General features: G+C 49.3%; 1 protein-coding gene across 1 annotated transcript in view; it reads left to right on the plus strand.

Annotated features, from left to right (window-relative positions):
- Positions 1–3,620: 3,620 nt before the first annotated feature.
- Positions 3,621–25,372, plus strand: part of cep170ab (centrosomal protein 170Ab) — a gene marked incomplete at both ends in the record, with an annotated part of 91,039 nt that continues 69,287 nt past the window's right edge. Inside the window, 5 exons of the mRNA XM_079531883.1 lie at positions 3,621–3,665; positions 6,255–6,335; positions 11,800–11,856; positions 21,992–22,208; positions 23,175–23,303. Of these exons, the coding sequence (XP_079388009.1) occupies positions 3,621–3,665; positions 6,255–6,335; positions 11,800–11,856; positions 21,992–22,208; positions 23,175–23,303 (529 nt within the window). The remainder of the gene's footprint in view (positions 3,666–6,254; positions 6,336–11,799; positions 11,857–21,991; positions 22,209–23,174; positions 23,304–25,372) is intronic.

Consider the following 25,372-nt stretch of genomic DNA (forward strand, 5'->3'; position numbering starts at 1 on the left):
TTCTTACCCCCTCGACCCACGCTTTTATGTGTTTTCCTCCGCTTTCCAACCGGTAGGACACGCCCATGAAGACCTCTAGGAGGGCGTTTTACTCCCCTCCGGGTATTAACCACGAAACCGGACCCGTCCTGTCGCGGAGCTGTAACTCTTGATACCAGTCTCGTTACAACATCACCGGCTATATTCTTAGCGGCTGTTTTAAGGTGAGGGCTAGCTATATTGAACCCACGTCTTAGGAGCGGTAGGGCGAAACGAAATAGGTTTCTAAACATACCCCCCAAACCAGCACCATACTGAGACGGGGAGCCAGCGAAACCGGGGAGTGCAGATCCTGCCTGGTTAGTGTAGTATGACATGTAGCGCCCATCATCGGCTGTGTACGGGGCGCCGCGCATTTTTCTAACGATTTTCTATCTAGAAATTACTCCTGACAGGTCTAAAGTGTAGTTTAATTATCACCTTTCCGTACGTAAAACGTATATCCTGATTCTGATCGTTTTTTATGGATATCTGTACGTCGTCTATGACAGCCTTCGAGAGACCTGTGTAGTGAGGCCTGTCGTACAACAGAGTGACGACTCTACGGGGGTCATCCGTAATATTTATACTCCGTAGAAGCGGTACATATGTATCGCCTACCCTCTGGTAGTCGACGATGTCCGTATATATAAACATACTATAACATCCTCCATAAATGTCCGCTGGGTGTGGGGCATACCCTCCGGCGGCCGTTGTCGGCTGTATCTGAAATTCAGTCTTAGGTATAAAACCTAGGATGCGGGCTAGACCCCCTTTGAATACAATGGTCGCTGTCTCGTCTCCCATAAAGAATACACGGTTCGTTATACTGTTATACAGCATGGTCAGTGTTTTCGTATGCCTTACAATACGACTGTTTATCTCCTTTATAACTTTAGGTATGGTGTCATAATGCCCCGCGGGTATGTTAATTTTCACAGCAGCCCCACCCGCAGACTTGTTCAGGGTGAGTAGAATCCTCCCGTCTTCTTCGGGGAAGCTCACCCAGCTTTTAGGGTACTGAACTTCAATAACACCCACTTGATATGGCTGCTTGAGTATAATAGGCTTAGCCAGCTTTATACGATAATCCCATATCTTATTCCCCGGGTATACATCTAACGATGCATTACTTGGAAGGGTTATGTAAAATTCCTCCCCGTGAGCTGTATCCATGACGTTTGGTATGTATGTGTCCTTGAACAATAGCATACGGTATGGTCCGATTAGAGGTCGTGAGTCAGCATTTAAATGCTTGAAATATCCGTCTCCGGTATCCACGAATTGAATTTCGGAGGATATCCAAGCCATTTCACCAGGACGTATTTCACCCTCCGACGTTTTCTAGTCCCCAGTATCTCCTCTACCTTATACATTTTTCTTTTACCCACTATGACAGCCTGTAACTCTTTCTCGTAGAATGTGCCACGTATACCTTCGTCTGCATAATCTTTCAGTCTGTATACGACTGGTGTCCGTCCTATACACTCCGTTATCGTAAAGATCTCATCTGTAAAACTCTGTTCATACCCCTTCCTGAATATACCACGGTATTTCGATATCCTGACCGTATCCCCCACATGATATTTAAATGTAGGGAATTTTATCTGTTTAGCTTTATACAGGGTGTTAAAGACGTCCCCCTCGTTAACTCTATCTACATTCACTGGAGCCATTTTTATGGACCGATGGTAACCATTGTTATACCCTGACACCATATCCTGTAGAGAGTCTACATATCTCCGTGAATTGACGGCAGTCAAATACCTCCACATAACCGTTTTCAGCGTTCTGTTCCATCGTTCGATTATACTGCATTTCGTCTCATTCGCTATCGAAAAGTGCCCAATACCATACTGTTGTATCATCTCCTGAAATGTCTTGTTATAAAACTCCTTTCCCTCATCTGTTTGCAGCTTCCGTGGTACGCGTCCTTCAGCTAGAATATCTTTAAAAGCCGTTGTAACACACATAGCCGATTTGTTTGATAGAGGCCTTACCCATGCATATTTGGAGAATACGTCTATACATGTTAAGAGAAATCGCACCCCGTCATTTTCTTTAGAATACGCAGACATGTCGACTAGGTCCGCCTGAAACTGTGCATCGATTCCACTAACCAACACCCTGTTTCTAGGGAAATGTTTAGCAGCTGGGGCATGCAGGGTGTACGCATCCTCCCCCTCTAACCATTTTTTAATGTCGGATATTTTGAGAGGGGTGTCCACGTCTTCTTTAACCCCTGCAATCAGTTTGTTTACACCCCCTAAACCAGCAGGGTGGCTGGGCTCATAATACACCTTTCGCAGAGCTGTATCCATACTGACCGTAGACAACAAATGACAAGGAGGGATAGGTAGCTGAAGAGTTTTATTTCTGTATGACCACAGTTTCTGATACTGTATACACAATTCAACATTATCATCATAAGACACATGCCGTAAGCAGCCATCATTGTTCGAGGCTCGGGTCCCCACCCATCCACAGATACACACTTCTCACTAGTATACGCGTGATGTGTGCCCCTCCACTGTCTTTTACACCCTGCTCCAGTCTTTCAACTATATAGGGCTCACACTTCATGTCGCTGAGTATAACCTCCGCAGCCCCCAGAAGTCTGGGGGGTATCACTGTTTTACCACTGACTGCATGTACAGCGTATGCCAGAGCATACGGTAACGTGGGGGTGAACAGCATTTCGCAAACATCGTCATATCGACTCTCGAAATAAAAAACGGGGGGCCTCATATAGACAACTGTGATGTCTCTGCGAAGGATGATCCACACGACATCCGTAACACTCGGTCGTAAGCATACGTGATAACACCTTCTGGACGCAGAGGCATATAACAGACTTTAGAACATCAACATCGGCAGGTTTTAGACAGACATCGACCGGAGGCTCCATGATCGAGTAGTCATCCGCGGGGGTAGATGTCCCCACAGGCTCCATCAGAGACTCCCCAAACTCTGATATGTATGTGAGGTTCTGTGCACCTAGATTCAGAGCGTATTCATGGTTTAACCACCATGTGGCTGCAGCCTCTGTGGAGCATTGGGCGTCTTCATTCGCTGTCATCGCAGAATGCTCCGTAGAGATCTCTGGAGACAGATGGTTCACATCTAGAGGTTCCAAAACACTCTCCAGGGAGATGGGGCTCGCAGGAGTATAATCTGTAATACAGGAGAAACCCATTAGAATAGGAGGAGCGGTAGCACCCCAACAGTAGACACTATACATGTATTATACATATATTTCCTTCTTCTCATCATGATGATAAAATGACGCGTGACATGAATTTCATTTTTACCCTAGCATATCGTCTGTGTCCACGACGTTTGCCATTCTCAGACCCAAGCAGGAGAAGATAGGTAAACACACTAGGAGAGAACCAATCTTCCATAGTAGGGAGCAGAACCAACCTCTGACGTCAATACTGTCTAGAGACCCGGCCGGCTCCATAGACGGTGGAATGATAGCCTCCTTCACACGACGTCTCCTCTTCTTAGGGGCTCCCATCTGGTCCGCATTCGCGAGAATATCATCATCCGTATAAAAAGCAGGTGTCATAGACCCCACCCCTTGCTGTATAGCCTCATCCATGCCGAGAAGATATAACGAAGTGGAGAACAGCGTAGACACTCACGTAGACCCACTCTCCACTGACCCTAACCCTTACCACCCCATATATATATATATATATATATATACACACCCCCAAGTCGTACCCCCCACCCCCTTTACGACGTAGCTGCGTACGTACCCATGTCTCCAGCCATACAGCATGAGGCGGACCCCCCTCCTACAATATCCAATTATATAATTAACCCGTCTCCCCGCCCCCCTTCAGCCCACACAGGTAGGGGGTCACAGATAAGCCCAAACAGGCCCAAACACGCCCCCCCACCCCCCACCCCTCAAACACTCCCACTCTGGTGACGTCATCAAAATGGCCGCTAGCCACGCCCACAGGGTGCCTCAGTCAATTATGCAGGAATTTGGCCCTTTTTGACCATTATCGGGTGCCTTATTACTACTAGCCTCCATTGGACTGAAGCCAATAGAAGTCTATGTAGGAGAGCCTCCATTGGACTGAAGCCAATAGAAGTCTATGTAGGAGAGCCTCCATTGGACTGAAGCCAATAGAAGTCTATGTAGGAGAGCCTCCATTGGACTGAAGCCAATAGAAGTCTATGTAGGAGAGCCTCCATTGGACTGAAGCCAATATAAGTCTATGTAGGAGAGCCTCCATTGGACTGAAGCCAATAGAAGTCTATGCAGGAGAGCCTCCATTGGACTGAAGCCAATAGAAGTCTATGTAGCAGAGCCTCCATTGGACTGAAGCCAATAGAAGTCTATGCAGGAGAGCCTCCATTGGACTGAAGCCAATAGAAGTCTATGCAGGAGAGCCTCCATTGGACTGAAGCCAATAGAAGTCTATGTAGGAGAGCCTCCATTGGACTGAAGCCAATAGAAGTCTATGTAGGAGAGCCTCCATTGGACTGAAGCCAATAGAAGTCTATGTAGGAGAGCCTCCATTGGACTGAAGCCAATAGAAGTCTATGTAGGAGAGCCTCCATTGGACTGAAGCCAATAGAAGTCTATGTAGGAGAGCCTCCATTGGACTGAAGCCAATAGAAGTCTATGTAGGAGAGCCTCCATTGGACTGAAGCCAATAGAAGTCTATGTAGGAGAGCCTCCATTGGACTGAAGCCCCATGAAGTGAACGCAGTTTGCATAACTCTGTCTATATCTAAGGCTCTTGGTTGACCATAGTACTCCAATTAATTGTCGTAAGATATATTATAATAAATATGCACCACGTCTCAAGCCCAACACACACCGTCTGTGAACGGCGCGCGTCAAAACAGCCGCCTCCGTTATCTTCAATGAACCTATCCCACACCGGCGGCGTCAGATGCGCACTGGCGCGCGTTCACGCCTCGCCTGACGCTCCGATACGCCGCTGTTCTATTTTCCAGGCGTTGCCGCGCGGCCTCCATCCGGGAATCCGTGGGCGTGGCTGGCCAGCCGCGCGGTAGCGCGCCCCGTCCTGTGGGTGTTGCTGTGCCGCGTCGCTGCACACCCGCTTCACAGACGGTGTGTGTTGGGCTTCACGTGACGTACATACACGTGTGTATGTACATCTCACATGTACAACGTTTGTGCGTCTGTAAGCCACGTAACTCTCAAACCGTTCGCCCCACCGACTTCAAATCTGACACACGCGTTCTACACCACCACAGGGTGGTGAGGTGAGGTGAGGTGAGGTGGTGAGGTGACCACCGCTCCGGTGGTGAGGTGACCACCGCTCCGGTGGCAAGGTGACCACCGCTCCGGTGGCGAGGTGACCACCGATCCGGTGGCGAGGTGACCACCGCTCCGGTGGCGAGGTGACCACCGCTCCGGTGGCGAGGTGACCACTGCTCCGGTGGCGAGGTGACCACCGCTCCGGTGGCGAGGTGACCACCGCTCCGGTGATGAGGTGACCACCGCTCCGGTGGCGAGGTGACCACCGCTCCGGTGGCGAGGTGACCACCGCTCCGGTGGCGAGGTGACCACCAGGGCTGTAATAACGTGGAGCGGTGGTGAGTAAAAACAGAGAGAAGGGCTGGGGCGGTGGCGGTGGTTTGCTCTTCACCACGGCTCCGTGACGTCATGTTGTAGTTGCGGTGGTCACCTCACCACCGATAAAGCAGAATATCGCTTAAGTCCCCTCACCTGTAGAATTCCTAGCCTCAAATGATTGCATTGGCCAACCCTGCATGCTGCCATTTGATTACTTAACCAGTCCACTTTTCACAGTCATCTTGCACTCTTCAGACAGAGGCAGACAGACAGATACAGAGATCTCCATATGGGACAGATGGTGAAAACGGGTGCTATGACGAGTTTTGCATACTTGGTTCCCAACTTGCATCGTTCCCAAGTAGGCCGGCCGGTGGCCGACAGGCACAGGTCAGATACGATGATACAAAATGTACGCAAATTCCATCATTCTAAACGTATGATATATAATCTATTAGTTAATCTGTAAAAATGTACACTCGAGACACTGCCTCCGCTGCCACCCTTAGATCTCCATATATGGCACTGACCTGTTCTGACATATGTTGATCTGACCTCATCAAACCCTGTACAACACTCAAGACACGCTCCATATATGGCCCGTACAGAATCCATCCCATATGTTGGATATACCGTCATAACCCATTTCCTCAAACTGTGTTCGCAGACGTTCGTCAACGACGTCCGGATCCAGGAGCAGACGTACGTCACTTTGAAAATGGACGACAAACTGAGGTTCGGATACGATATCCTTTTACCAATACGCGTGCGTTCCTTTCTTCATGTTATTGATCAGTCCACGCTGCTGTGAGTCACAAGGTCATCACGCGCACGCACGCGCGCACACACACACACACACACACACACACACACACACACACACACACACACACACACACACACACACACACACACACACACACACACACACACACACACACACACGGTAACGTTATCTGTTGTGGAAAGGGCTCTGAAAGCTCACTGTACCCTTCCTGTTCCATAATAGATGAGGCTTCAGTTTGAGCCTCTGTCTTTGTCCTCAGTTTGAGGCTCTGTCTTTGTCCTCAGTTTGAGCCTCTGTTGTTGTCCTCAGTTTGAGGCTCTGTTGTTGTCCTCAGTTTGAGGCTCTGTTGTTGTCCTCAGTTTGAGGCTCTGTCTTTGTCCTCAGTTTGAGCCTCTGTTGTTGTCCTCAGTTTGAGGCTCTGTCTTTGTCCTCAGTTTGAGGCTCTGTCTTTGTCCTCAGTTTGAGGCTCTGTCTTTGTCCTCAGTTTGAGCCTCTGTTGTTGTCCTCAGTTTGAGGCTCTGTCTTTGTCCTCAGTTTGAGCCTCTGTTGTTGTCCTCAGTTTGAGGCTCTGTCTTTGTCCTCAGTTTGAGCCTCTGTTGTTGTCCTCAGTTTGAGGCTCTGTTGTTGTCCTCAGTTTGAGGCTCTGTTGTTGTCCTCAGTTTGAGGCTCTGTCTTTGTCCTCAGTTTGAGCCTCTGTTGTTGTCCTCAGTTTGAGGCTCTGTTGTTGTCCTCAGTTTGAGCCTCTGTTGTTGTCCTCAGTTTGAGGCTCTGTCTTTGTCCTCAGTTTGAGCCTCTGTTGTTGTCCTCAGTTTGAGGCTCTGTTGTTGTCCTCAGTTTGAGGCTCTGTTGTTGTCCTCAGTTTGAGGCTCTGTCTTTGTCCTCAGTTTGAGCCTCTGTTGTTGTCCTCAGTTTGAGGCTCTGTTGTTGTCCTCAGTTTGAGGCTCTGTTGTTGTCCTCAGTTTGAGGCTCTGTCTTTGTCCTCAGTTTGAGCCTCTGTTGTTGTCCTCAGTTTGAGGCTCTGTTGTTGTCCTCAGTTTGAGCCTCTGTTGTTGTCCTCAGTTTGAGGCTCTGTTGTTTTCCTCAGTTTGAGCCTCTGTTGTTGTCCTCAGTTTGAGCCTCTGTTGTTGTCCTCAGTTTGAGGCTCTGTTGTTGTCCTCAGTTTGAGGCTCTGTTGTTGTCCTCAGTTTGAGGCTCTGTTGTCCTCAGTTTGAGCCTCTGTTGTTGTCCTCAGTTTGAGGCTCTGTTGTTGTCCTCAGTTTGAGCCTCTGTTGTTGTCCTCAGTTTGAGGCTCTGTTGTTGTCCTCAGTTTGAGCCTCTGTTGTCCTCAGTTTGAGCCTCTGTTGTTGTCCTCAGTTTGAGGCTCTGTTGTTGTCCTCAGTTTGAGCCTCTGTTGTTGTCCTCAGTTTGAGGCTCTGTTGTTGTCCTCAGTTTGAGGCTCTGTTGTTGTCCTCAGTTTGAGGCTCTGTTGTCCTCAGTTTGAGCCTCTGTTGTTGTCCTCAGTTTGAGGCTCTGTTGTTGTCCTCAGTTTGAGGCTCTGTTGTTGTCCTCAGTTTGAGCCTCTGTTGTCCTCAGTTTGAGCCTCTGTTGTTGTCCTCAGTTTGAGGCTCTGTCGTTGTCCTCAGTTTGAGCCTCTGTCGTTGTCCTCAGTTTGAGCCTCTGTTGTTGTCCTCAGTTTGAGGCTCTGTCGTTGTCCTCAGTTTGAGGCTCTGTCGTTGTCCTCAGTTTGAGCCTCTGTCGTGGTCCTCAGTTTGAGCCTCTGTCGTTGTCCTCAGTTTGAGGCTCTGTCGTTGTCCTCAGTTTGAGGCTCTGTCGTTGTCCTCAGTTTGAGCCTCTGTCGTTGTCCTCAGTTTGAGCCTCTGTCGTTGTCCTCAGTTTGAGCCTCTGTCGTTGTCCTCAGTTTGAGCCTCTGTCGTTGTCCTCAGTTTGAGCCTCTGTCGTTGTCCTCAGTTTGAGCCTCTGTCGTTGTCCTCAGTTTGAGCCTGTCGTTGTCCTCAGTTTGAGCCTCTGTCGTTGTCCTCAGTTTGAGCCTCTGTTGTTGTCCTCAGTTTGAGGCTCTGTCGTTGTCCTCAGTTTGAGCCCTCCGTTCGTTGTCCTCAGTTTGAGCCTCTGTCGTTGTCCTCAGTTTGAGCCTCTGTTGTTGTCCTCAGTTTGAGCCTCTGTTGTTGTCCTCAGTTTGAGCCTCTGTTGTTGTCCTCAGTTTGAGCCTCTGTCGTTGTCCTCAGTTTGAGCCTCTGTCGTTGTCCTCAGTTTGAGCCTCTGTCGTTGTCCTCAGTTTGAGCCTCTGTTGTTGTCCTCAGTTTGAGCCTCTGTCGTTGTCCTCAGTTTGAGGCTCTGTTGTTGTCCTCAGTTTGAGGCTCTGTTGTTGTCCTCAGTTTGAGCCTCTGTGGTTGTCCTCAGTTTGAGCCTCTGTCGTTGTCCTCAGTTTGAGCCTCTGTTGTTGTCCTCAGTTTGAGCCTCTGTCGTTGTCCTCAGTTTGAGCCTCTGTCGTTGTCCTCAGTTTGAGGCTCTGTTGTTGTCCTCAGTTTGAGCCTCTGTGGTTGTCCTCAGTTTGAGCCTCTGTCGTTGTCCTCAGTTTGAGCCTCTGTCGTTGTCCTCAGTTTGAGCCTCTGTTGTTGTCCTCAGTTTGAGCCTCTGTCGTTGTCCTCAGTTTGAGGCTCTGTCGTTGTCCTCAGTTTGAGGCTCTGTCGTTGTCCTCAGTTTGAGCCTCTGTCGTTGTCCTCAGTTTGAGGCTCTGTTGTTGTCCTCAGTTTGAGGCTCTGTTGTTGTCCTCAGTTTGAGGCTCTGTTGTTGTCCTCAGTTTGAGGCTCTGTCGTTGTCCTCAGTTTGAGGCTCTGTCGTTGTCCTCAGTTTGAGGCTCTGTCGTTGTCCTCAGTTTGAGCCTCTGTTGTTGTCCTCAGTTTGAGGCTCTGTCGTTGTCCTCAGTTTGAGCCTCTGTCGTTGTCCTCAGTTTGAGGCTCTGTTGTTGTCCTCAGTTTGAGGCTCTGTTGTTGTCCTCAGTTTGAGGCTCTGTTGTTGTCCTCAGTTTGAGGCTCTGTTGTTGTCCTCAGTTTGAGGCTCTGTCGTTGTCCTCAGTTTGAGGCTCTGTCGTTGTCCTCAGTTTGAGCCTCTGTCGTTGTCCTCAGTTTGAGGCTCTGTTGTTGTCCTCAGTTTGAGGCTCTGTTGTTGTCCTCAGTTTGAGGCTCTGTTGTTGTCCTCAGTTTGAGGCTCTGTCGTTGTCCTCAGTTTGAGGCTCTGTTGTTGTCCTCAGTTTGAGGCTCTGTTGTTGTCCTCAGTTTGAGGCTCTGTCGTTGTCCTCAGTTTGAGCCTCTGTCGTTGTCCTCAGTTTGAGGCTCTGTTGTTGTCCTCAGTTTGAGGCTCTGTCGTTGTCCTCAGTTTGAGGCTCTGTTGTTGTCCTCAGTTTGAGGCTCTGTCGTGGTCCTCAGTTTGAGCCTCTGTCGTTGTCCTCAGTTTGAGCCTCTGTTGTTGTCCTCAGTTTGAGGCTCTGTCGTGGTCCTCAGTTTGAGCCTCTGTCGTGGTCCTCAGTTTGAGCCTCTGTCGTTGTCCTCAGTTTGAGCCTCTGTTGTTGTCCTCAGTTTGAGGCTCTGTTGTTGTCCTCAGTTTGAGCCTCTGTTGTCCTCAGTTTGAGGCTCTGTTGTTGTCCTCAGTTTGAGCCTCTGTTGTCCTCAGTTTGAGCCTCTGTTGTTGTCCTCAGTTTGAGGCTCTGTTGTTGTCCTCAGTTTGAGCCTCTGTTGTCCTCAGTTTGAGCCTCTGTTGTTGTCCTCAGTTTGAGGCTCTGTCGTTGTCCTCAGTTTGAGCCTCTGTCGTTGTCCTCAGTTTGAGGCTCTGTCGTTGTCCTCAGTTTGAGGCTCTGTCGTTGTCCTCAGTTTGAGCCTCTGTCGTTGTCCTCAGTTTGAGGCTCTGTCGTTGTCCTCAGTTTGAGCCTCTGTCGTTGTCCTCAGTTTGAGCCTCTGTCGTTGTCCTCAGTTTGACCCTCTGTTGTTGTCCTCAGTTTGAGCCTCTGTCGTTGTCCTCAGTTTGAGGCTCTGTCGTTGTCCTCAGTTTGAGCCTCTGTTGTTGTCCTCAGTTTGAGGCTCTGTTGTTGTCCTCAGTTTGAGGCTCTGTTGTTGTCCTCAGTTTGAGCCTCTGTTGTTGTCCTCAGTTTGAGGCTCTGTCGTTGTCCTCAGTTTGAGCCTCTGTCGTTGTCCTCAGTTTGAGGCTCTGTTGTTGTCCTCAGTTTGAGGCTCTGTTGTTGTCCTCAGTTTGAGGCTCTGTCGTTGTCCTCAGTTTGAGGCTCTGTTGTTGTCCTCAGTTTGAGGCTCTGTCGTTGTCCTCAGTTTGAGGCTCTGTTGTTGTCCTCAGTTTGAGCCTCTGTTGTTGTCCTCAGTTTGAGGCTCTGTCGTTGTCCTCAGTTTGAGCCTCTGTCGTTGTCCTCAGTTTGAGGCTCTGTTGTTGTCCTCAGTTTGAGGCTCTGTTGTTGTCCTCAGTTTGAGGCTCTGTTGTTGTCCTCAGTTTGAGGCTCTGTCGTTGTCCTCAGTTTGAGGCTCTGTCGTTGTCCTCAGTTTGAGGCTCTGTCGTGGTCCTCAGTTTGAGCCTCTGTCGTGGTCCTCAGTTTGAGCCTCTGTCGTTGTCCTCAGTTTGAGGCTCTGTCGTTGTCCTCAGTTTGAGGCTCTGTCGTTGTCCTCAGTTTGAGGCTCTGTCGTGGTCCTCAGTTTGAGGCTCTGTCGTGGTCCTCAGTTTGAGCCTCTGTCGTGGTCCTCAGTTTGAGCCTCTGTCGTTGTCCTCAGTTTGAGCCTCTGTCGTGGTCCTCAGTTTGAGCCTCTGTCGTTGTCCTGCAAAGAGTTAGTTTTTCTTCTCCTTAACAGTGTTGTTTTTGGCAGCACATTTTGATTTTAGTTTTAGTCATAGTATCTCGAATAGTTTTAATTTAGTTTTAGTCACATTTTAGTCACCTGGAATGTCTTAGTGTTAGTCTAGTTTTAGTCGACTAAATGTCATAAGATTTTAGTCGACTAGATCTACAGTTGATTTTGTCGACTACAATGTATTTTGGCGGGCCTTGATGCCGTCGTAATGACTGTTTTTACACTTGCTGAAAATAGCTGATCTACAAGCTCACAACGCGTCGCAGCGTGACACGTTGTGAGCTTGTAGATCGGCTATTTTCAGCATGCAACCAAGTGTAAAATGACTCATACTGGATCTCTTGTCCACTAGTCCCTTCCTAGTGGACCTCTTGTCCACTAGTCCCTTCATAACATTTTAGTCTAGTTTTTAGCTGTTGACGACATTGTCAATACATTAGTCTTAGTTTTAGTCACCATGGCTTAGTTTTCATGTAGTTTCCATGTAGTTTTCGTCAGTGAAAACAAGGTAGTCGACGGACATTGTTCGTCTTAGTTTTAGTCGAGGAAAACAACACTTCTCCTTAACCCTGTGTGTTCCACATACTAACCTGTTCACCGTGGTCCGAGGGGAGCTGCACGTTCCAGAGGAGGCGCTCAAGGTTGGACCGACGGCATGCTGAGGTTGTTGTGGTGAATGACTAGGGCCCGACTCACACCTTTACATCTAGCATACACCATTGATGCATGCTTGTTGTATGAGATGTATAGCTGATGCAAGCTCGCAATGCATTTCCAATGGGAGTCACATGGTTTGACACAACATTTGTGTTGTATGGCTTTCGGCTGTGTTTCGACTCCCTCATACAACACAAATGTGACTCCCATTGGAAATGCATTGCGAGCTTGCATCAGCTATACATCTCATACAACAAGCATACATCAACCTGTTGCGAAGGTGTGAGTCGCCCCTAGCAGTGGTGGAAAAAAAGTACTCAATTGTTTTTACTTAAGTAAAAGTACCAATACTGCCAATTTAGAACTACAAGTCAAAGTACGGAATTGAAATTGTGCTTGAGTAAAAGTACAAAAGTATCCAGCATCAAAATGTACTTAAAGTACTAAAAGTAAAAGTATTCATATTGCAGAATGTCCAATTTCACAAGTTCAAAATGTGTACAAAATCTATTGAAAATAGCCGATCTACAAGCTCTCAATGCGTCGCGTTGCGAGAGCTTGTAGATCGGCTATTTTCAAATGGCCGAAATGTATAGGATGTATGTTTTCTAATCAAAATTTAAATCTAGTAACTAAAGTTTTCAAATAATTGTAGTGAAGTCAAAGTACAAATTGTGGCTCTGAGATGTAGTGGAGTAGAAGTAAAAGTATTGGAAATGCTCAAGTAAAGTACAAATACCTCAAAATTGTACTTAAGTACAGTACTTAAGTAAAAGTACTTAGTTACTTTCCACCACTGTGAATTGGGTCCCGTTCGGCTTTCACTGGCAGCCAAATCTAATGTAGACCTGAGACCAGATTCTTAAAAAAAAAAGTATTCTAAATTATGACAGTTTTCTGAATAACCTATGTAGCCTATAGCACAACCTATCAGTGGTGCTCAAACTATTTCACTGTCAAGGACCCCGAAAATTACGTAATTGGCCACTGACCCCCCCCCCCCCCCCAAAAGCAGAGATTTGAGTTAAAAACGTTCGCTCTGAAAGAATATAATATTCAAAGATTTGTGCCACATTTTCAAGATTTAAAAAAATAGCAGATCTACAAGCTCGTAGCGCGGCACGCTATGAGCTTATAGATCTGCTATTTTGCAATAGCTAAATTAATGACATAGTGCTTAAAACACCAAAAGGGGTTCCCGTCCGGAATGGGTTAACTCTGAACACAAGTCTGAACACAAACACATGGAATCTGATTTCTTACAAATGTGACTTGAGACACATTCAGAGGTGGTTTCACATTCAGAGGTGGTTTCACATTCAGAGGTGGTTTCACATTCAGAGGTGGTTTCAAATCTGATTTCAGGAGATCCGTCTCAGTCTGCGATAATGAATTGCATTTTATAGCGCTTTTCTATGCACTACGTGCCTACTCAAAGCACTACAATGGTTCATTCATTCATACATTGGGAGGTGAAGGTTCATTCATTCATACATTGGGAGGTGAAGGTTCATTCATTCATACAATGGGAGGTGAAGGTCCATTCATTCATACATTGGGAGGTGAAGGTCCATTCATTCATACATTGGGAGGTGAAGCGGCGAACAGTCGACGCCAGCGTCCTCACTTCCCACATTCACACACTGACGGTGGCGAGCTCACACCGACCGACTCATTGGAGGCAATGTAGGGTTCAGTGTCTTGCCCAAGGACACTTCGACATGTGGACAGGAGGAGGAGCCGGGATTAGAACCGCCGACCCATTGGATCATTGGACGACCTGTTCTACCTCCTGAGTAGTCTTGCGTAGCCAGACAACTATTCCACAATCTCCGATTGCTATATAGAGTCTGGACCTACAGCCCCATGAGCTGGACCTACAGCCCCATGAGCTGGACCTACAGCCCCATGAGCTGGTCCTACAGCCCCATGAGCTGGTCCTACAGCCCCATGAGCTGGACCTACAGCCCCATGAGCTGGTCCTACAGCCCCATGAGCTGGACCTACAGCCCCATGAGCTGGACCTACAGCCCCATGAGCTGGACCTACAGCCCCATGAGCTGGACCTACAGCCCCATGAGCTGGTCCTACAGCCCCATGAGCTGGACCTACAGCCCCATGAGCTGGACCTACAGCCCCATGAGCTGGACCTACAGCCCCATGAGCTGGACCTACAGCCCCATGAGCTGGTCCTACAGCCCCATGAGCTGGTCCTACAGCCCCATGAGCTGGACCTACAGCCCCATGAGCTGGACCTACAGCCCCATGAGCTGAGTAAGGAATGCTATATAGAGTCTGGACCTACAGCCCCATGAGCTGGTCCTACAGCCACATGAGCTGAGTAAGGAATCCTATATAGAGTCTGGACCTGCAGCCCCATGAGCTGAGTAAGGAATGCTATATAGAGTCTGGACCTACAGCCCCATGAGCTGAGTAAGGAATGCTATATAGAGTCTGGACCTACAGCCCCATGAGCTGAGTAAGGAATGCTATATAGAGTCTGGACCTACAGCCCCATGAGCTGAGTAAGGAATGCTATATAGAGTCTGGACCTATAGCCCCATGAGCTGAGTAAGGAATGCTATATAGAGTCTGGATCTACAGCCCCATGAGCTGAGTAAGGAATGCTATCTAGAGTCTGGATCTACAGCCCCATGAGCTGGTCCTACAGCCCCATGAGCTGAGTAAGGAATGCTATATAGAGTCTGGACCTGCAGCCCCATGAGCTGAGTAAGGAATGCTATATAGAGTCTGGACCTACAGCCCCATGAGCTGAGTAAGGAATGCTATATAGAGTCTGGACCTACAGCCCCATGAGCTGAGTAAGGAATGCTATATAGAGTCTGGACCTACAGCCCCATGAGCTGAGTAAGGAATGCTATATAGAGTCTGGACCTATAGCCCCATGAGCTGAGTAAGGAATGCTATATAGAGTCTGGATCTACAGCCCCATGAGCTGAGTAAGGAATGCTATATAGAGTCTGGATCTACAGCCCCATGAGCTGAGTAAGGAATGCTATATAGAGTCTGGACCTACAGCCCCATGAGCTGGTCCTACAGCCACATGAGCTGAGTAAGGAATCCTATATAGAGTCTGGACCTGCAGCCCCATGAGCTGAGTAAGGAATGGTATATAGAGTCTGGACCTACAGCCCCATGAGCTGAGTAAGGAATGCTATATAGAGTCTGGACCTACAGCCCCATGAGCTGAGTAAGGAATGCTATATAGAGTCTGGACCTACAGCCCCATGAGCTGAGTAAGGAATGCTATATAGAGTCTGGACCTATAGCCCCATGAGCTGAGTAAGGAATGCTATATAGAGTCTGGATCTACAGCCCCATGAGCTGAGTAAGGAATGCTATCTAGAGTCTGGATCTACAGCCCCATGAGCTGGTCCTACAGCCCCATGAGCTGAGTAAGGAATGCTATATAGAGTCTGGACCTGCAGCCCCATGAGCTGAGTAAGGAATGCTATATAGAGTCTGGACCTACAGCCCCATGAGCTGAGTAAGGAATGCTATATAGAGTCTGGACCTACAGCCCCATGAGCTGAGTAAGGAATGCTATATAGAGTCTGGACCTACAGCCCCATGAGCTGAGTAAGGAATGCTATATAGAGTCTGGACCTATAGCCCCATGAGCTGAGTAAGGAATGCTATATAGAGTCTGGATCTACAGCCCCATGAGCTGAGTAAGGAATGCTATATAGAGTCTGGATCTACAGCCCCATGAGCTGAGTAAGGAATGCTATATAGAGTCTGGACCTACAGCCCCATGAGCTGGACCTACAGCCCCATGAGCTGGTCCTACAGCCCCATGAGCTGGACCTACAGCCCCATGAGCTGGACCTACAGCCCCATGAGCTGGTCCTACAGCCCCATGAGCTGAGTAAGGAATGCTATATAGAGTCTGGACCTGCAGCCCCATGAGCTGAGTAAGGAATGCTATATAGAGTCTGGACCTACAGCCCCATGAGCTGAGTAAGGAATGCTATATAGAGTCTGGACCTACAGCCCCATGAGCTGGTCCTACAGCCCCATGAGCTGAGTAAGGATTGCTATACAGAGTCTGGACCTGCAGCCCCATGAGCTGAGTAAGGAATGCTATATAGAGTCTGGACCTACAGCCCCATGAGCTGAGTAAGGAATGCTATATAGAGTCTGGACCTACAGCCCTATGAGCTGAGTAAGGAATGTTATATAGAGTCTGGACCTACAGCCCCATGAGCTGGACCTACAGCCCCATGAGCTGGACCTACAGCCCCATGAGCTGAGTAAGGAATGCTATATAGAGTCTGGACCTGCAGCCCCATGAGCTGAGTAAGGAATGCTATATAGAGTCTGGACCTACAGCCCCATGAGCTGGTCCTACAGCCCCATGAGCTGAGTAAGGAATGCTAGAGTCTGGACCTGCATCCCCATGAGCTGAGTAAGGAATGCTATATAGAGTCTGGACCTACAGCCCCATGAGCTGAGTAAGGAATGCTATATAGAGTCTGGACCTATAGCCCCATGAGCTGAGTAAGGAATGCTATATAGAGTCTGGACCTACAGCCCCATGAGCTGGACCTACAGCCCCATGAGCTGGACCTACAGCCCCATGAGCTGGACCTACAGCCCCATGAGCTGGTCCTACAGCCCCATGAGCTGGACTTACAGCCCCATGAGCTGAGTAAGGAATGCTATATAGAGTCTGGACCTACAGCCCCATGAGCTGGACCTACAGCCCCATGAGCTAGTCCTACAGCCCCATGAGCTGGTCCTACAGCCCCATGAGCTGGTCCTACAGCCACATGAGCTGGTCCTACAGCCCCATGAGCTGAGTAAGGAATGCTATATAGAGTCTGGACCTACAGCCCCATGAGCTGAGTAAGGAATGCTATATAGAGTCTGGACCTACAGCCCCATGAGCTGAGTAAGGAATGCTATATAGAGTCTGGACCTACAGCCCCATGAGCTGAGTAAGGAATGCTATATAGAGTCTGGACCTACAGCCCCATGAGCTGAGTAAGGAATGCTATATAGAGTCTGGACCTACAGCCCCATGAGCTGGTCCTACAGCCACATGAGCTGAGTAAGGAATCCTATATAGAGTCTGGACCTGCAGCCCCATGAGCTGAGTAAGGAATGGTATATAGAGTCTGGACCTACAGCCCCATGAGCTGAGTAAGGAATGCTATATAGAGTCTGGACCTACAGCCCCATGAGCTGAGTAAGGAATGCTATATAGAGTCTGGACCTACAGCCCCATGAGCTGAGTAAGGAATGCTATATAGAGTCTGGACCTATAGCCCCATGAGCTGAGTAAGGAATGCTATATAGAGTCTGGATCTACAGCCCCATGAGCTGAGTAAGGAATGCTATCTAGAGTCTGGATCTACAGCCCCATGAGCTGGTCCTACAGCCCCATGAGCTGAGTAAGGAATGCTATATAGAGTCTGGACCTGCAGCCCCATGAGCTGAGTAAGGAATGCTATATAGAGTCTGGACCTACAGCCCCATGAGCTGAGTAAGGAATGCTATATAGAGTCTGGACCTACAGCCCCATGAGCTGAGTAAGGAATGCTATATAGAGTCTGGACCTACAGCCCCATGAGCTGAGTAAGGAATGCTATATAGAGTCTGGACCTATAGCCCCATGAGCTGAGTAAGGAATGCTATATAGAGTCTGGATCTACAGCCCCATGAGCTGAGTAAGGAATGCTATATAGAGTCTGGATCTACAGCCCCATGAGCTGAGTAAGGAATGCTATATAGAGTCTGGACCTACAGCCCCATGAGCTGGACCTACAGCCCCATGAGCTGGTCCTACAGCCCCATGAGCTGGACCTACAGCCCCATGAGCTGGACCTACAGCCCCATGAGCTGGTCCTACAGCCCCATGAGCTGAGTAAGGAATGCTATATAGAGTCTGGACCTGCAGCCCCATGAGCTGAGTAAGGAATGCTATATAGAGTCTGGACCTACAGCCCCATGAGCTGAGTAAGGAATGCTATATAGAGTCTGGACCTACAGCCCCATGAGCTGGTCCTACAGCCCCATGAGCTGAGTAAGGATTGCTATACAGAGTCTGGACCTGCAGCCCCATGAGCTGAGTAAGGAATGCTATATAGAGTCTGGACCTACAGCCCCATGAGCTGAGTAAGGAATGCTATATAGAGTCTGGACCTACAGCCCTATGAGCTGAGTAAGGAATGTTATATAGAGTCTGGACCTACAGCCCCATGAGCTGGACCTACAGCCCCATGAGCTGGACCTACAGCCCCATGAGCTGAGTAAGGAATGCTATATAGAGTCTGGACCTGCAGCCCCATGAGCTGAGTAAGGAATGCTATATAGAGTCTGGACCTACAGCCCCATGAGCTGGTCCTACAGCCCCATGAGCTGAGTAAGGAATGCTAGAGTCTGGACCTGCATCCCCATGAGCTGAGTAAGGAATGCTATATAGAGTCTGGACCTACAGCCCCATGAGCTGAGTAAGGAATGCTATATAGAGTCTGGACCTATAGCCCCATGAGCTGAGTAAGGAATGCTATATAGAGTCTGGACCTACAGCCCCATGAGCTGGACCTACAGCCCCATGAGCTGGACCTACAGCCCCATGAGCTGGACCTACAGCCCCATGAGCTGGTCCTACAGCCCCATGAGCTGGACTTACAGCCCCATGAGCTGAGTAAGGAATGCTATATAGAGTCTGGACCTACAGCCCCATGAGCTGGACCTACAGCCCCATGAGCTAGTCCTACAGCCCCATGAGCTGGTCCTACAGCCCCATGAGCTGGTCCTACAGCCACATGAGCTGGTCCTACAGCCCCATGAGCTGAGTAAGGAATGCTATATAGAGTCTGGACCTACAGCCCCATGAGCTGAGTAAGGAATGCTATATAGAGTCTGGACCTACAGCCCCATGAGCTGAGTAAGGAATGCTATATAGAGTCTGGACCTACAGCCCCATGAGCTGAGTAAGGAATGCTATATAGAGTCTGGACCTACAGCCCCATGAGCTGAGTAAGGAATGTTATATAGAGTCTGGACCTACAGCCCCATGAGCTGAGTAAGGAATGCTATATAGAGTCTGGACCTACAGCCCCATGAGCTGAGTAAGGAATGCTATATAGTCTGGACCTACAGCCCCATGAGCTGAGTAAGGAATGCTATATAGAGTCTGGACCTACAGCCCCATGAGCTGAGTAAGGAATGCTATATAGAGTCTGGACCTACAGCCCCATGAGCTGAGTAAGGAATGCTATATAGAGTCTGGACCTACAGCCCCATGAGCTGAGTAAGGAATGCTATATAGAGTCTGGACCTACAGCCCCATGAGCTGAGTAAGGAATGCTATATAGAGTCTGGACCTACAGCCCCATGAGCTGGTCCTACAGCCCCATGAGCTGGTCCTACAGCCCCATGAGCTGGTCCTACAGCCTCATGAGCTGGACCTACAGCCCCATGAGCTGGACCTACAGCCCCATGAGCTGGACCTACAGCCCCATGAGCTGAGTAAGGAATGCTATATAGAGTCTGGACCTACAGCCCCATGAGCTGGTCCTACAGCCCCATGAGCTGAGTAAGGAATGCTATATAGAGTCTGGACCTACAGCCCCATGAGCTGAGTAAGGAATGCTATATAGAGTCTGGACCTACAGCCCCATGAGCTGAGTAACGGAAGCTTATTTTTGTATTTCCTTTTCTGCTAAGCAACAAGCTATATATGCTCAGATGTTTTCTATTGGCGAGGAGGCTCCACTTCCGCTTTATATTTGACTCATGACAGCTCCTCCGTTGCTCCAGACTGTATGATGGAAGCATTTGGAAATTGCGAGAGTCAACAGTCTGGTAACGCCAGACGAGCTCCTGAGCCACAGCCGCCCTGTGATCTAACCACCCCAACAATTAAATACAAATCGGATTCCATGTGACTTGTTTGTGTTTAGACTTATTAAAAAAGGCACACTGTCTTCACGCATGATGCCTGATGAAGGTCTGAACCACCCAAACGTTGCTCAATAAATCTAATTCTGCAAGTGAAGACAGTGTGAGTGAAGACAGTGTGAGTGAAGACAGTGTGAGTGAAGACAGCGTGAGTGAAGACAGCGTGAGTGAAGACAGCGTGAGTGAAGACAGTGTGAGTGAAGACAGTGTGAGTGAAGACAGTGTGAGTGAAGACAGCGTGAGTGAAGACAGCGTGAGTGAAGACAGCGTGAGTGAAGACAGCGTGAGTGAAGACAGCGTGAGTGAAGACAGCGTGAGTGAAGACAGTGTGAGTGAAGACAGTGTGAGTGAAGACAGCGTGAGTGAAGACAGCGTGAGTGAAGACAGTGTGAGTGAAGACAGCGTGAGTGAAGACAGTGTGAGTGAAGACAGTGTGAGTGAAGACAGCGTGAGTGAAGACAGCGTGAGTGAAGACAGTGTGAGTGAAGACAGCGTGAGTGAAGACAGTGTGAGTGAAGACAGTGTGAGTGAAGACAGTGTGAGTGAAGACAGCGTGAGTGAAGACAGCGTGAGTGAAGACAGCGTGAGTGAAGACAGCGTGAGTGAAGACAGTGTCATAGCTGGCTCATGCTATGGCAACGATTGGGAGACAGGAGACAGCGCAACAGTATAAGAAACTGTATTTATTAACAAGTAGGCCTATACATACAACTTGGAGTACAACATAACCAGGCAACGGATCCTATGAGGTGTGGAGTCAGCAATCAGTGGTGTGGTGGTGATGGATGTGTGGCACATGGTGTGGTGTGTGTGGATGGAAAGAATAAGGTAAACATAGTTCTATAAGGGCATGGAGGCAAGCAGGCAGTGGAGGCACAGACAGCAGGTCTGCCTCTTCTGGATCTCTCTGTGGGAATGGCAGGGGGATTGCTTTTATAGAGGCACCGGGCCCAGGTGCTCTCCAATGAGCAATCCAGATGGAATGGAATGCCCCACCCAGGCTCACCTACAGGGAGACAATTAGGCAGGTACTCCCTAACCACTTCACAGTCTGTGTATCTATATGTGTGGGGCATCACAGAGTGAAGACAGTGTGAGTGAAGACAGTGTGAGTGAAGACAGTGTGAGTGAAGACAGTGTGAGTGAAGACAGTGTGAGTGAAGACAGTGTGAGTGAAGACAGCGTGAGTGAAGACAGTGTGAGTGAAGACAGTGTGAGTGAAGACAGTGTGAGTGAAGACAGTGTGAGTGAAGACAGCGTGAGTGAAGACAGTGTGAGTGAAGACAGTGTGAGTGAAGACAGTGTGAGTGAAGACAGTGTGAGTGAAGACAGCGTGAGTGAAGACAGTGTGCGTTCGGGATCCCTTTTTTATCTACTTCCCGACGCACGTGTCCGCTGTAGGTGATGTGCAGAAGGACCTTTTTCTTCTAGACTTATTTAAACAAATCAGATTCCAATCTGGACGTGCCACATACGTACAGATCTGATTCAGGCTGGATTTGGCTGCCAGTGTAAATGGGGTACCTTAGTGGTACCAGAACTGTACCATACCAGCGGTCTTTAGCTAGTGGAGATGCGGTGACGTACGACATTGGATTTCTAAACAAATTTGTTCAACGCAAAATACTGTGTTGAAGACTTAGTTCAGGAGACTAAAAAAGCAATTCTCCTGAACGCTGCCTTCCTTCCTTCATGGCATGGAAAGGAGAGGAGAGGAGAGGAGAGGAGAGGAGAGGAGAGGAGAGGAGAGGAGAGGAGAGGAGAGGGAGGGCATTTGCATTTATTTCACCATGTAGTAAATGCTGCATTCGTGGTCTGGAGAGGGCAGTTGTTTTACAGACGGGTAAAAGGGGCAGGGGAGCTGAAGAAGCCCCTTTTGACGTCTATATGTGTGCACGACGTCCCTGCATGGTGACAGTCCTGATCAGCCTATGCCCACTCTAGTCTAAACCAAGGACTATTAAATGAGGACAGGAAGCGAAGACCGTACGGTGGACTCCATGTTGCTCCCTGGAAGGAAAGAAACATGAGTAGTTGAGACCAAGGGCAACATGGAGTCCCCCGCACGGTCTTCGCTTCCTAACCTCTTTCAATTAACCTTGCTCTAAACCACCTCGCTGCTTCCATCCCGTCCTCCTCCTCCTCCTCCTCCTCCTCCTCCTCCTCCTCCTCCTCCTCCTCTGTCAGCATGAGAAGTTCAGCAGCCAGCTCCAACTAGTCCATAAGAAGGTGGTTCCCGATGAGGAGGCCTGTCGAGCAGCGGAGGTCAAGCCCTCAGAGCCGGCGCCGGCGGCGGCGGGACCAGCACCAGCACCAGCACCAGCACCGCCTGCAGCATGCGAGGGAGCCACGTCCGCCAAACCTCCTCCTCCTGAGACCTGCCAGGGAGAGGACAGGATGGCAGGTGAGAGTTATAGGCTAGATAGCAGCAGTGGTTTCCTAATCCTTTTTAGCCTGTCTGTCACCCAATAGAGAGATTAGACATTCGCCCCCCCCCCCCGCCTCCGGGACCCAAACTATAGTGAAAATAGCATTATCTACAACGCACGCATACGCATCGATTTGCGGCGCATCGTCAGCGTGTAGATTCATTGGCTATTTTCGCTACTTCGTAAACATTTTGGTTTTCTACAACCCTACACACACACACACACACACACGCATGCATGCATGCACGCAGACACACACACAGAGACGTGGCACATTTATAGTAGGATATCAGATTTTTCCCCCCCACTGGTTTGGGTTCATCGTTTCTGCTTGAGAGAGACCAGATTGAGGTAGGAGAAGGGAGGCCTGGCCTGAAACCTATGTTTCCATGTCAGTCGTTCTCAAACATTTTCATGTCAAGGACTCCCAAAAATAAATGTAATTGGCCGCCGACCCCCATCTGAAAATATGTTGTTCCAGTGACCCCCCCCAGAAGCAAAGCTTTGAGTTAAAATCGTTCGCTCTGAAAGAATATATATTTTCAAAGATTTGTGCCACATTTTCAAGATTTTTCAAAAATAGCAGACCTACAAGCTTGTAGCGGTGCCGCGCTATGAGCTTGTAGATCTGCTATTTTTCAATAGCTAAAGAATAACATAATGCCTAAAAACACCAAAACGGGTTAATGTGTTGTTGTTCCAATGAAGTGATGTGTAAACTCATCCTCTCGTGACCTTTCAATGAAGTGATGTGTAAACTCATCCTCTCGTGACCTTTCAATGAAGTGATGTGTAATCTCATCCTCTCGTGACCTTTCAATGAAGTGATGTGTAAACTCATCCTCTCGTGACCTTTCAATGAAGTGATGTGTAAACTCATCCTCTCGTGACCTTTCAATGAAGTGATGTGTAAACTCATCCTCTCGTGACCTTTCCGCCAGGAGGAGATTTATCGGCGGCGCACCGTGGAACTCCGCTGTACGGCCAGCCTGCCTGGTGGGGCGACGGAGACGGCAGGGAGCAGCATTCTGGACGGACCTCGGACAGGAAGCAGGAGAAAACGGAGACAGGTACAGGATACAGGACCCGCGCTCCGTGGGTCCCCGAGTACCCACCAGACGCAACAACAACTATACGTAGAAAGGTGCATTAAGGGCCTTTCTCGGCCCTCTCCCACAAGGAGTAGCTAACGGCAGGGCTGACTGGGACAAAAGGAGTAGCTAACGGCAGGGCTGACTGGGACAAAAGGAGTAGCTAACGGCAGGGCTGACTGGGACAAAAGGAGTAGCTAACGGCAGGGCTGACTGGGACAAAAGGAGTAGCTAACGGCAGGGCTGACTGGGACAAAAGGAGTAGCTAACGGCAGGGCTGACTGGGACAAAAGGAGTAGCTAACGGCAGGGCTGACTGGGACAAAAGGAGTAGCTAACGGCAGGGCTGACTGGGACAAAAGGAGTAGCTAACGGCAGGGCTGACTGGGACAAAAGGAGTAGCTAACGGCAGGGCTGACTGGGACAAAAGGAGTAGCTAAAGGAGTAGCTAACGGCAGGGCTGACTGGGACAAAAGGAGTAGCTAACGGCAGGGCTGACTGGGACAAAAGGAGTAGCTAAAGGAGTAGCTAACGGCAGGGCTGACTGGGACAAAAGGAGTAGCTAACGGCAGGGCTGACTGGGACAAAAGGAGTAGCTAACGGCAGGGCTGACTGGGACAAAAAGGAGTAGCTAACGGCAGGGCTGACTGGGACAAAAGGAGTAGCTAACGGCAGGGCTGACTGGGACAAAAGGAGTAGCTAACGGCAGGGCTGACTGGGACAAAAGGAGTAGCTAACGGCAGGGCTGACTGGGACAAAAGGAGTAGCTAACGGCAGGGCTGACTGGGACAAAAGGAGTAGCTAACGGCAGGGCTGACTGGGACAAGGAGTAGCTAACGGCAGGGCTGACTGGGACAAAAGGAGTAGCTAACGGCAGGGCTGACTGGGACAAGGAGTAGCTAACGGCAGGGCTGACTGGGACAAGGAGTAGCTAACGGCAGGGCTGACTGGGACAAAAGGAGTAGCTAACGGCAGGGCTGACTGGGACAAGGAGTAGCTAACGGCAGGGCTGACTGGGACAAGGAGTAGCTAACGGCAGGGCTGACTGGGACAAGGAGTAGCTAACGGCAGGGCTGACTGGGACAAGGAGTAGCTAACAGCAGGGCTGACTGGGACAAGGAGTAGCTAACGGCAGGGCTGACTGGGACAAGGAGTAGCTAACGGCAGGGCTGACTGGGACAAAAGGAGTAGCTAACGGCAGGGCTGACTGGGACAAAAGGAGTAGCTAACGGCAGGGCTGACTGGGACAAAAAGGAGTAGCTAACGGCAGGGCTGACTGGGACAAAAGGAGTAGCTAACGGCAGGGCTGACTGGGACAAAAGGAGTAGCTAACGGCAGGGCTGACTGGGACAAAAGGAGTAGCTAACGGCAGGGCTGACTGGGACAAAAGGAGTAGCTAACGGCAGGGCTGACTGGGACAAACATTCGGCCCGGTCATTTTCGCGTGAATTTGGCCCAGACCGGCCCGCCACAACCAGCGCGCAGATAGCAGAAACTCTACCGCCCACTCTGTCGAGCACACACAAACAAACAATCCCTAATACCACCACTTTTACAGAACAACATAAATGAGACAAACCAACACAACCCTTTGTAGAGGGTTTATTTGTCACTCACTGATACAGGTACAGTGAAATTATCATGATTTTTTTTTTTACATGGCGGCCCCCTACGGTCGCGGCCCCCTACGGTCGCGGCCCCCTACGGTCGCGGCCCACCGGGAATATGCCCGGTACGTCCTGTGGCCAGTCCAGCCCTAACGGGCAATTATGAGAACTGTATTTTGCCCATAAACCTCAAGTTTAGCAGCATATACAGTTAATATACGGTAATATACAGGTGTGATGGTACAATTCGGGAGTTTACCGGAGTTTGTTGGAAAGTTTAACGGGAGTTTCCTGTAATATACACATCCGTATTCCATGCTTTTTGCGCAGTGTATATTGTGTTTAGGATCCAAGATGGCCGCAGCACCAGGAGGGGGTGGGGCGGAGGTGAGCGGGCGGGCTCGACATATGCCCTTACTGGGCTGCATTCAAGACACTTGCC

This window comes from Electrona antarctica, assembly GCF_951216825.1.
Source record: "Electrona antarctica genome assembly, contig: scaffold_243, whole genome shotgun sequence".
Lineage (NCBI taxonomy): Eukaryota > Metazoa > Chordata > Actinopteri > Myctophiformes > Myctophidae > Electrona > Electrona antarctica.